Source organism: Brienomyrus brachyistius, unplaced genomic scaffold, assembly GCF_023856365.1.
Source record: "Brienomyrus brachyistius isolate T26 unplaced genomic scaffold, BBRACH_0.4 scaffold104, whole genome shotgun sequence".
NCBI classification, from domain to species: Eukaryota; Metazoa; Chordata; class Actinopteri; order Osteoglossiformes; family Mormyridae; genus Brienomyrus; species Brienomyrus brachyistius.
Genome location: NW_026042379.1, coordinates 596,620 through 607,551, shown reverse-complemented (window position 1 = coordinate 607,551; position 10,932 = coordinate 596,620). Strand labels below are relative to the sequence as shown.

The 10,932-nt window shown below is 40.7% G+C and overlaps 1 protein-coding gene across 1 annotated transcript; it reads left to right on the top strand.

Moving 5' to 3' along the window:
- Positions 1-750: 750 nt before the first annotated feature.
- LOC125727596 (vitellogenin-like) lies at positions 751-10,889 on the top strand. The gene is made up of 35 exons (XM_049004433.1): positions 751-790; positions 1,051-1,065; positions 1,187-1,338; positions 1,502-1,753; positions 2,097-2,258; positions 2,341-2,489; positions 2,578-2,728; positions 3,018-3,175; positions 3,301-3,466; positions 3,560-3,685; positions 3,804-4,022; positions 4,126-4,343; positions 4,430-4,527; positions 4,660-4,784; positions 4,873-4,974; positions 5,098-5,217; positions 5,335-5,524; positions 5,637-5,730; positions 5,815-6,000; positions 6,177-6,312; positions 6,423-6,642; positions 6,759-6,904; positions 7,029-7,361; positions 7,481-7,525; positions 7,614-7,742; positions 7,841-8,047; positions 8,279-8,421; positions 8,521-8,659; positions 8,826-8,952; positions 9,265-9,445; positions 9,536-9,630; positions 9,772-9,866; positions 9,952-10,117; positions 10,201-10,362; positions 10,512-10,889. The coding sequence occupies exons 1-35, from the start codon at positions 751-753 to the stop codon at positions 10,613-10,615; spliced, it is 5,151 nt and encodes a 1,716-aa protein (XP_048860390.1). The 3' UTR covers positions 10,616-10,889.
- The last annotated feature ends 43 nt before the right edge of the window (positions 10,890-10,932 follow it).

Below are 10,932 nucleotides of genomic sequence, written 5' to 3'. Positions count from 1 at the left end.
ACTTGGAAATTCAACATAAAAAAAATGCATGACCAAAATCCTGCAAGTTTCTTTTGGTGAGAAAGCATTTGTTTTGTTACTTGAAAAAAGGTGCATTGATTAATAGTCGTGTATTTGTTGTGTTCTGCATATCATCTCTGCATACCCTCCTTAAAAATGCAGAAAAAACGTTTTATGAGTTAACCGAGAACTGAGACAACTGACCATTAATTTAGGAAAAGAAATGACAGTGTATGCTATGAATGAATGATTTGTACAGTGCGATTTGTCAGTTCAATAATTATTTGTATTATATAAAATATATCAAAATAAAACTTTCTGTTCTTCAAAATTTATACTTTATTTATATGGGAAAAGGTACATGCTTTTTGAAATATAATGCACAAATCTCTTTCATCTTACAAAAAAATAATACTCTCTCAAAATAAATGAAACGCATATTAAAATACTTTACATTGGACATTAATTCTTATCTAACAAGGGAAAAGACGGATTGACAGGATAACCTGACCTGGTTATGGCCATGATAACCGATAACAGATAACTCTGTATAAATTATTTGCCCGTTTTGTTTGTTTAAAGCTTTTTTTAAGTCATACACTGCAAGTTCATTATCCAAGCAAAAGTCATTGTGACATCGAAATGTGATCTGGTACATTTAATCAAATACATGATTTATAATGGGTGTGGCAACAAAAAATCCCTTTAAAAGGGTCTCTTGCATGCCCTACCAGTCACACCACAGCAGCCATGAGAGGACTCATTTTAGCCCTCGCAGTAGCCCTTGTGGGTGAGTACTTTACTCGTTGTCATTATGGGGACATTTGCAACCAAAAGATTCTATATTGAATTATTTCTTTCAGCGACTATATATATATATATATATTTATATGCATTTCAATATTTTACATAACATTCCTAATGTTTGTGTCCTCTTAAAGTTTTTTTTATCCAAATTTCATCAAAAAGCACATTTTTATACAAAGATATTGCATTTTTTTCTGTCAGTATTTATCAATTCAGACTTTGTAATCTTTTTTTACCTTTCAGCAAGTCAACAGATAAGTGAGTATGACCTGACAATCTCTTAGTATTTCATTGAATAATTATGATTTTTAACATTGACTATTTGAAATATCTAAACGATTGCATGTCTGCCATGAAAATTGAATTGTTCTTTTACCAGCACCAGATTTTAGTACAAGTAAGACCTACGTGTACAAGTATGAAGCACTGCTCCTCGGCGGACTCCCTAATGAGGGCTTGGCCAGAGCCGGAATGAAGATTGTCAGCAAGGTTCTCATCAGCGGAATTGCCCAGAACACCTACCTGCTTCAAGTAAGCCGTCATCAGAGCGTCGGAAGTGTCCTTAGCACCTTCTGCGGAATAACATCTAGGACTAAAATACATAATGTTGAATAAACTCCTTCATTGACTTTCTGTTCATTTTCTAATATTCCAGATCGGTTTATCCATTAAACCTGTTTCTGTGCACTTCTAGCTCTCGAACCCTGAGATCTTGGAATACAGCGGCAACTGGCCGAAAGATCAGTTCACCCCGGCCCAGAAGCTCACCGAGGCCCTGTCTGCCCAGCTGCGCACCCCCATTAAGTTCGAGTATACCAATGGTGTGGTGGGTAAGGTGTTTGCCCCTGCGGGAGTGTCTGCTACTGTTCTCAACATCCACAGAGGAATCCTCAACATCATCCAGCTCAACATCAAGAAAACACAGAAAGTCTATGAATTACAGGAGGTGAGGCATTCCACTCATTCCACTCATTTAACTACTTGACATTACCCAGTGTTCTATCTTGCCACAGATAATAATAATAATAATAATAATAATAATAATAATAATGATAATCTTCATTTATATAGCACTTTTCATACTTGAATTGCAGCTCAAACTGCTTCACATAAGGGATTAATATAGGGGACAAAGACAAAGAAAATGTATAAAATATACAAGGTATAACTCAAAGAAAGTGTAGGAAGAAGGAATGGGAATTTTAAACAGACTGAATTAAGTAAATAAGAATACAATGCTTTAAGTAAGAATAAAGCAGAATAAAATTGCCATGTCTTCTCTTCCCCAGGCTGGAACTCAGGGAGTATGTAAGACTGACTATGTGATAGATGAGGATACAAAGGGTGAGCACATTTACGTGATTAAGTCCAAGGATCTGGATAACTGCCACGAGCGGATCGTTACCGATGTGGGAATGGAATACATAGAATCATGTGACCGATGCCAGCAGGTAAAGAGGACTTCAACTTTTTCTCCTGGTCAGTTCTCCTTGGTCATGGTAAAGGTCTCAAGAAGCTGTTTCTCCTGATCAGAGAGTAAAGAACCTGAGAGGAGCTGCATCATACAACTATGTGATGAAACCAAGTGGTGCTGGGAGTCTGATCACTGAGGCGACTGTTCAGGAGGTACACCAGTTCACACCATTCCACGAAATGACTGGAGCTGGCCAGATGGAAGCAAGGTAGTGCGCGTCTGTATATCAAAACTAAAAGGTTGTACCCAAATAGAATTCACATTTCCTATACCAATTAATCCTTTTTGTTTCCTAGACAAGTCCTGCGGTTTTCTGAGATGCAGAATGTCCCAGTACAGCCCATACAAGCAGACTATATCGCCCGTGGATCCCTGCAATATGAATTTGATACTGAACTTGACCAGACCCCTATTCAACTCATTAAAGTCAATAATGCACAGACCCAGGTACTACTTCTTACTATCTATCTTTTATGCTCACTTATCCAGTAGAGGGTACCAGTCATGGGACACCCTGGGTAGGCTGCCAGTTTATCACAGTATATGCATACATTCACAAACTATAAGTAATTTAGAGATGCTCGCCTTGTTTGTGGGAGTGCAGAAGTCAGAGATTACAGTTTCCCTATACTCTTGTTTCACTACCATTGATGTTATAATTTTGGTTGTTTTATACAAAAAGAGCTTGGTAGATGCCATCTTCCCATAGTCATACTCTTCTTCTCTATGTTCACAGATTGTGGAAACCTTGACTCATCTGGCCACAAACAATGTGGCCCAGGTTCATGAAGATGCTCCATTAAAGTTTATTCAGCTGGTCCAGCTAATGCGTGATGCAGAAATGGAGACTGTTGAGACCATCTGGACTCAGTTCAAGGCTAAACCAACTTACAGGTACATATCTATATTTAAAATTTTATTTTTAATGTTATAGTGAAGCTGACATGTTGCAGAAAGGCATGGTTACAATTCTGCACACTGAGGCTGTGGCTTCACAAGGAAAAATTGTTCTGCTTTAGACGTTGGATCGTGGATGCTGTTCCTGCAATTGGAGATGCAAGCGCTATGAAGTTCATCAAGGAAAAGTTCCTGGCTGGTGATCTAACAACACCTGAATTCATCCAGGCTCTGTTGAGTACTGTGCACCTGGTGGACGCTGATCAGGAGACCATGAACATAGCAAAGGTATGTAGCACGTAGTATTCCTCATTGCATTCAACAATATAATTTCATTCTCGTTGGGTAAATAGTAAAGTGTTACATCTCTCCCATCTCCAGGCTCTGGCATTTCATCCCAGAGTTCAGCAGCACAACATTGTCAGAGACACAGCCATGCTTGTGTACGGTTCCATGGCATTTAAGTTTTGTGCTGAAACCCCGAACTGTCCTGCAGATATTATAAAGGTAAATGCAAAGAGTTTTTTTTCATTTGTTTCATATTTTTGATTTTAACTATAAATTTCCTATATCGTTCATTTGATAATTTTTTTTTACCATACTATACCTTTTTTCCCCTCTACAGCCAGTCCATGACTTTGCTGCAGATGCCATTGCTAAGGGAGATGTTGCAGATATTGCCCTAGCCGTTAAAGTCATCGGCAATGCTGGTCACCCTGCCAGCATGAAGCCAATCCTGAAGGTGCTGCCTGGGTTTGGTTCTGCAGCCGCTTCGCTCACAGTCAAAGCCCAGGTTGATGCTGTCATGGCCCTGAGGAACATTGCCAAAAGGGAACGCAGAGCGGTGTGTTTACCATTAAGCCCAAATTTATTAAGAGTAGCAGTGATTATCCAGTGATTTACTATATGACCTTCCACTGACATCTGTGCCTGTTGCTTTGGTTCAGGTTCAGGAAATTGCCCTTCAGTTGTTTATGGACAGAGACAATCACCCAGAAGTACGGATGGTTGCCTGTGTTGTGCTCTTTGAGACCAAACCCACCATGGGTGTGGTAGCTATAGTTACTCAAACTCTGCAGAAGGAGACCAGCTTGCAAGTGGCTAGCTTCACCTACTCTCATATGAAGGCCCTGACCAGGAGTACAGCCCCCGATCTTGCTCCAGTGTAAGACAGTAATCTCCTTGTAGCACATTATTCTCTCTTGGTTGCTGATTTTCCATTTTGAGTCAAATTATCTTCTTTCTATTTAGTGCTGCTGCATGCAATGTTGCTGTGAAGATCCTCAGCCCCAAACTGGACAGACTAAGCTATCGTTTCAGTAAAGCCATCCGTGTGGACTACTTCAAAAGTAAGAGCATTTTTGTATTTCTGTTGTTTTGTCCTCGTGTTAGATGTCTGGACCAACTATAGTCAGACAACCCCCACCTAACTTACTGTATATTTTGTTTACTTTAATAATTTTGCTCATTTGTTTTGATAGATGACCTGATGGCTGGTGCTGCTGCTAGCGCTTTCATCATCAATGATGCTGCCACCATTTTGCCCAGAGCACTTGTGACCAAAGTCCGTGCCTACATGGTTGGGGCGGCTGCTGATGTTGTGGAGGTGCGAAGTGGTCTTCATAAGATAAGAGTATAATTCTTATGATAAGTGAGGATTCCTATCAGGTTGATTAAGCCACTCTTTCTCGCAGCTTGGGGTAAGAACAGAAGGACTTCAGGAGGCCCTTTTGAAAGCACCAGCTGCTCCTGCCAATGCTGACAGAATCACAAGGATAAAGCGTATTCTCAATACTGTGAGTCACCGCATTTGGGTGCATAATTTTATTGTGAGCAAACTAATAGAAATATATCTGGATATTTTGGCTCTTGTGTTTATATGATATAAGCCCTTCATTTTCATTCTGTTTCCCATAAAGCTATCAAACTGGAAGGCATTACCCACAGACCAACCGTTGGCTTCCATGTACCTGAAACTCTTCGGTCAAGAGATTGCCTTTGCCAACATTGATAGGGACCTCATTGAACAAGCAGTACAGGTACTCCTAAATGTGTAATTTTGTTGTTTATTTGAAATGGATTTTTAAAGAAAATCAGTCGATGTCGTTAGCATTGTATTGATGTTCAGTCTTACTCATTCTCTTGTTCTTTTGAAGCTGGCCACAGGACCTGCAGCACAGCACGCAATTGTGAGGAATGTGCTCAGTGCACTGCAGTCTAACCTTGCGATCCAGTGGGCAAAATCCCTGCTGGCCACTGAGGTGCGTCGCATCTTACCCACTTGTGTGGGTGTCCCCATGGAGCTGAGTCTGTACACTGCTGCAGTGGCTGTTGCCAAAATTAATGGTCAGTACTCCGCACTCAGAAACAGAGAATTCATATAGTACCTGTCTTCGCCAATAAAGTATTATGTATTGTGCAGTTTTATTTTTTAATTCACACATGCCTGTACCCACAGCTCAGGCCACCCTGACTCCTCCACCTGCTGAGAACTTCCATATTGCTCAACTCAGGAACACTGACATTCAACTGCAAGCCCATATTGAACCAAGGTAAATCTACAGATGAGCTTTTAAAAATGTCATATGTTGAAACATAGAGCTACTAAATCCAGTATTTACTTTTTTTTTTTGCAGTGTTGCAATGCACACATTTGCAGTGATGGGAGTAAACACAGCTTTCATTCAGGCTGCAGTTGTGCTGAAAGCCAAGGTGCACCACAATCTTCCGATGAAAGTCAACGCAAGAATTAATGTTGCTGAAGGACACTTCAAGATTGAGACTCAACCTATTCAAGATCTGGATAATGTTTTGGATTTGGAGTGAGCAGATTTTTTTTAGTTACACAACACTCAGTTTTACACAGTATTTGCAATATTCTCAAGTTTGAAAAAGTAGGAAAAGTATAAAAGCAGGAAACTATTGTTTTGATACACTGAAAGCATACTAACGGTTCGCAGTAAGAGTGACTCCTTCAATGAATCATTTTCATCAACAGTGCTGAAGCCTTTGCTGTGGCAAGAAACGTGGAAAATCTTTCAGCTGCTAGGAAAACTCCAATCGTACCTGAAGCTTTAGCAGCCCGGATATCCAAGGAGAAATTTACATCTGCAGAATCTTCTGACAGTGACTTGGTAAACCACCAATCTGCTTTGTTTTTGCTAATTTTGTACAGTGCATTTATGATATGGTATAATGCATTTCTGACTCCTCATGCCTGTCTCAATCTTTCTTTTATTTGTAGTCAAGCTCATCGGAAATTATGTCTTCTGGTGCGATCGATACAAACCAGCCAATGGAAACTCGCGTTTCAGCCAGAATTGACCGGAAACTGTGTATCACGATGCAAAGACTTGGTGTAAAGGCTTGTGTTAAGATAGCTTCCCAGAATGCTGGCTTCATGAGAAATTCCCCTCTTTATAAGCTTATTGGAGATCATAACATAACCATTGCTATGAAACCTGGTACGTTATCTGAACGAGAAACAAGCAAACATGATCTGTTAAGTCAAACTCATAATTCTCTAGTGCTCCTTAGCCAAACATAAACCAATCTGAGAATTTTTTTTAATTTCTTATAGTTTCGGATGAAGGCATCGAGAAAATACAGGTTGAGATACAGGTTGGACCAAAGGCTGCATCGAAGCTCATAAAAACAGTCACCCTGCCGGAAGAAAAGGAAAGGCCTGTGGTATCAAAACTGAAGAAAATCCTGCAGACTGACATGGTGCATCATTTTATTTACGATGGTTCCCCAACCTTCACATAAAATAATATTTCAAACAATATCAATGAACTGGGAAGCATAAGTCTATGAACTGACCTGTACCTACACCCTCCTCTTCCTGTAGAGACAGCGACTGAAGAATTCCACCAGTTCCAGCTCGAGCAGTTCCTCCAGTTCCTCTTCCAGCTCTTCTTCAAGTTCTTCATCCAGCTCTTCTTCCAGCTCCTCTTCCAGCTCTTCTTCCAGCTCCTCTTCCAGCTCATCTTCCAGCTCCTCTTCCAGCTCCTCTTCCAGCTCCTCTTCTTCTCCCTCAAATCGGCGAAGAAAGGACGAGGACAAAGGCGCTAAAAACAAGGATAACAAGAGGCGCAGTAGCAGCAGCAGCAGTAGCAGCAGAAGCAGTAAATCCTCCAGCAACTCTGACAGCAGCAGCTCTTCCAGTTCAAGTAGCTCTGAGGTGAGGCCCTCTCACTCTCCCACCAGCTCTTTTGGGAGGTTTTCATCACATTATAGTTTAAGCCATAAAATTTCAATCTAGACATATTTGTGAATGTACGTTTTTATTTTCCTGTACAGGAAGAAGTTTATAAGTACAAATTCATCAAATACAACCAAAAGGAGGTAATAGGATTTGGCTATATTTATGTTAAGGTATATAAGTTTCAAAACTATGCAGGCTTTAAACAAAATTTCTTACACTTCCTTACAGCAAACCAAATCCAAAGCTGATGACCGAAGACGGTCCTCCTCAAGTTCTGAAAGCAGCAGCAGTAGCAGCAGCAGCAGCAGCAGCAGCAGCAGCAGCAGCGACTCCAGCTTCGAAAATATTTACCGGAAGGTAAAAACAATGATGCGCGTGACTGTAAGCCACGTTATACTGTCATAACCGAATTAAGCATTTTCTGAGCTTTCTACCTCTGTCTCTTTGTGGTACAGTCAAGATTGCTTGGAGATTCCATCCCTCCAGAATTCGCCATCATCATCCGTGCGGTGAGGCCTGACGGTAAAATGCAGGGATACCAGGCTGCCGCTTACCTGGACAGGGACACAAGCAGGCTGCAGGTCATCATGGCCGCTCTAGCCGAGAATGACAACTGGAAGATGTGTGCTGATGGTATCCTGCTAAGCATGCACAAAGTCCAGGTGAGATTCAGCACTTCAATTTGCGAGTGTGTCACAAAACGCTCTACCGGAGCAACAGAGTAACTCTACCATTTAGAAGCAGCAATTTAAGGGGCTAAAGAATAAGGGGTAAATACCAAAAAGATCGCTGAATATAAATAAAGGTTTTGTGTTGTCTTTTGCTTCTCTTCTTTTCAAAAGCCAATTTCAAGCTCAGTGTGAATTAACATTACATCCTTTCTTTCAAAATAGGCAAAGGTTGGCTGGGGAGAACATTGCCAGCAATATGGAGTAGATATCGCAGCAGAAACTGGTCTTATGGGTACAAACCCTGCTGCCCGCTTGAAGCTGAAATGGGACAAGATTCCTCGTGCATTGAAGAAGTCTGCAGATATGTAAGTCTCCCCTCCCATCATTAACAATGACCCTTTTAAAATTCCATTATCTGAAATACCGGTTGGAATCTGTCTTTTTGTTGTCTTTTTTCCACAAAGGATCGCTGAGTACATCCCAGGTGCTGCTTTCATGTCTGGACTAAGAGGTGGAAGGGACGAAAACACAAAGAGGCAGATTAAACTGATTGTAACTGTTGCTGCACCCCGGCTACTGAATGTTATCATTAAAACCCCAAGGGTGAATAAATAACACGTCGCCTTCTCTGAATGAATGAATGAAGTGCCCCATAATGAGATAACTCCATTGATAATTATATTCACTGTTTCTGCATACAATGTTTTATATGACTCCCTATAAGTTGGCTGCAGACATTCCCATTGACTTGCTCCATGTGTTTTCTTAGATGACTTTCTACAAGCTGGCTGTATATAATCCCTTTGCCCTGCCTATTGGAGATGCAGCTTCTCAAATACGGCAGGACCAGAGCTTGTCTGACAGAATCCTCTACATGTTTAATGAAGCCAATGCAGGTAAGAAGAACAAGAAAGTTTCTACAGCATTCACCATGTAACAAGCATGATAAATCTTGGGAGTTGGCTACCTAAAACCTAGTACCATTATCTTCCTTCCTGTCAGTGTAGTCTGTACTACTAATTTAAATAAAACAAACCACAGGAATGAAATATTTACTGAATTCTTGTCATTTAAAATAGGTTCCTTGTATCCCACATTGTAATGGTATAAGTGAGTTGCAAATAAATACAATATAAGGTGAAATGTGGACGACACCGTGCTCTAAATTCCAAACATCATTTAAAAATGTTCTTCCTTCATCCATCCAGCCCGCTGCAGTATGGAAAACGACATGCTGACAACTTTCAACAGAAGAAAAATCAGAAGCGTAATGCCTGAATCATGCTACCAAGTTCTGGCTCAGGACTGCACCCCTGAGCTCAAGTTTATGGTTTTGTTAAAAAACAGCAGCTCATCTGATGCACATGCCATTGTCAAGATTTCTAATGTGTGAGTACACGCTACACTAACTTCTCTTTAATTTTTCAGGTTTCCTAAAATTTTGCTCACTGCTACTTTTTACTCTTGCTTTCCCTTCAGAGATATTGACCTGATCATTGAAGAGGACAAAATTCGGGTGAATGTCAATGGAATGCGTATCCCCAGTAGCAGCCTCCCATATGAACATCCTTCAGGTGCCTCCTCAGCTCCAAGTCGGGTTAAAAACAATATCCCAAATATGCCTGCCACACATTTAGCACACATTTCTTTATATTTATACATCTGTGAGGTCAAGTGCACCTATTTCTTCTCACCTTGTTTCATCATATTTTAAGGGTCAGTCCGAATCGTACGCAAAGCCGATGGTGTGTCACTATCTGCTCCTGGCCATGGTCTCCATGAAGTCTACTTTGACGAGAACACATGGGAGGTGAGAAGCTGCTTTTAAATGAATGTGTTTTTAAGATTTATTTCCCCCATTGCACACGATTAACTCTTTGCTGAATTTTGTTCAGATTGTGGTAGATGATTGGATGAAGGGCAAGACCTGTGGAATCTGTGGAAAGGCCGACGGGGAAATAAGAGAGGAATTCCGCACCCCCAATGGACGCCTGGCCAGTAGCGCCATCAGCTTTTCCCACTCCTGGGTTCTTCCTGGAAAAAGCTGCCGGGATGCTGACCGTAAGTGTTTTTGTTTGAACTGTTTTACAAAAGCTATACCCAAAGGGCTTTTTCTAATCCTGAGAAATTCTTCTCCGATGCAGAGTGCTTCATGAAGACAGAGTCCGTTCAGCTGGAGAAGCAAATTAATCTGGGCGGCCAGAATTCTAAATGCTACTCCGTTGAGCCTGTGCTGCGGTGTTTCCCTGGCTGCAACCCACTGAAAACAACCCCTGTGACTGTTGGCTTCCACTGCCTCCCCATCGGTATGTTGTTCACCAATTCCATAGGCAACAGAAAGGCCCATTTTCTGAGCAGCAATAGAATACCGTTGTGCACTTTCATAGTTACTGGAAGACATTTAAGCTTTTGCATTTGCAATGTCTGACATACTGTTTTATTTTCCCTTTTGCAGATTCTAATGTGAACCATCTTAGCAGTTTTTGGGAGAAGAGTGTGGACCTCAAAGAGATCACTGATGCTCACGTTGCCTGCCACTGTACCCACCAATGTGCTTAATGACTGTGAATGTCTGCAGTTCTTTAAGTGAAGCTGCATATCTAAATAATGTATAATCTGTATTTAATTTTGCAGTTAATTAGTTTTAAATAGGATTTGAAGGAATCTTTGTTGCAGAATTTTATCATTGCCAAATTGCTAATCATTTATTGATTATGTAAGTTTTACAATGTGACCCAGAGGACATGCTCTTTTGTAATTCAGCCCCAAACTAAAATGTGTACTTTTATTTCAAATCACATTTAGAATCCATAATTTCCAAAAATTTCCATTATTTGACCATGTAACAATCTACATTAAGAATTGTTGACAATTCA

Coding starts and splice junctions, on each gene's coding strand:
- LOC125727596 (XM_049004433.1), top strand. CDS start 751: ATGAGAGGACTCATTTTAGCCCTCGCAGTAGCCCTTGTGG. Junction 8,048..8,278: donor TAAGCATGCACAAAGTCCAG/GTGAGATTCAGC, acceptor CTTTCAAAATAG/GCAAAGGTTGGCTGGGGAGA. Junction 8,953..9,264: donor GTTTAATGAAGCCAATGCAG/GTAAGAAGAACA, acceptor TCATCCATCCAG/CCCGCTGCAGTATGGAAAAC.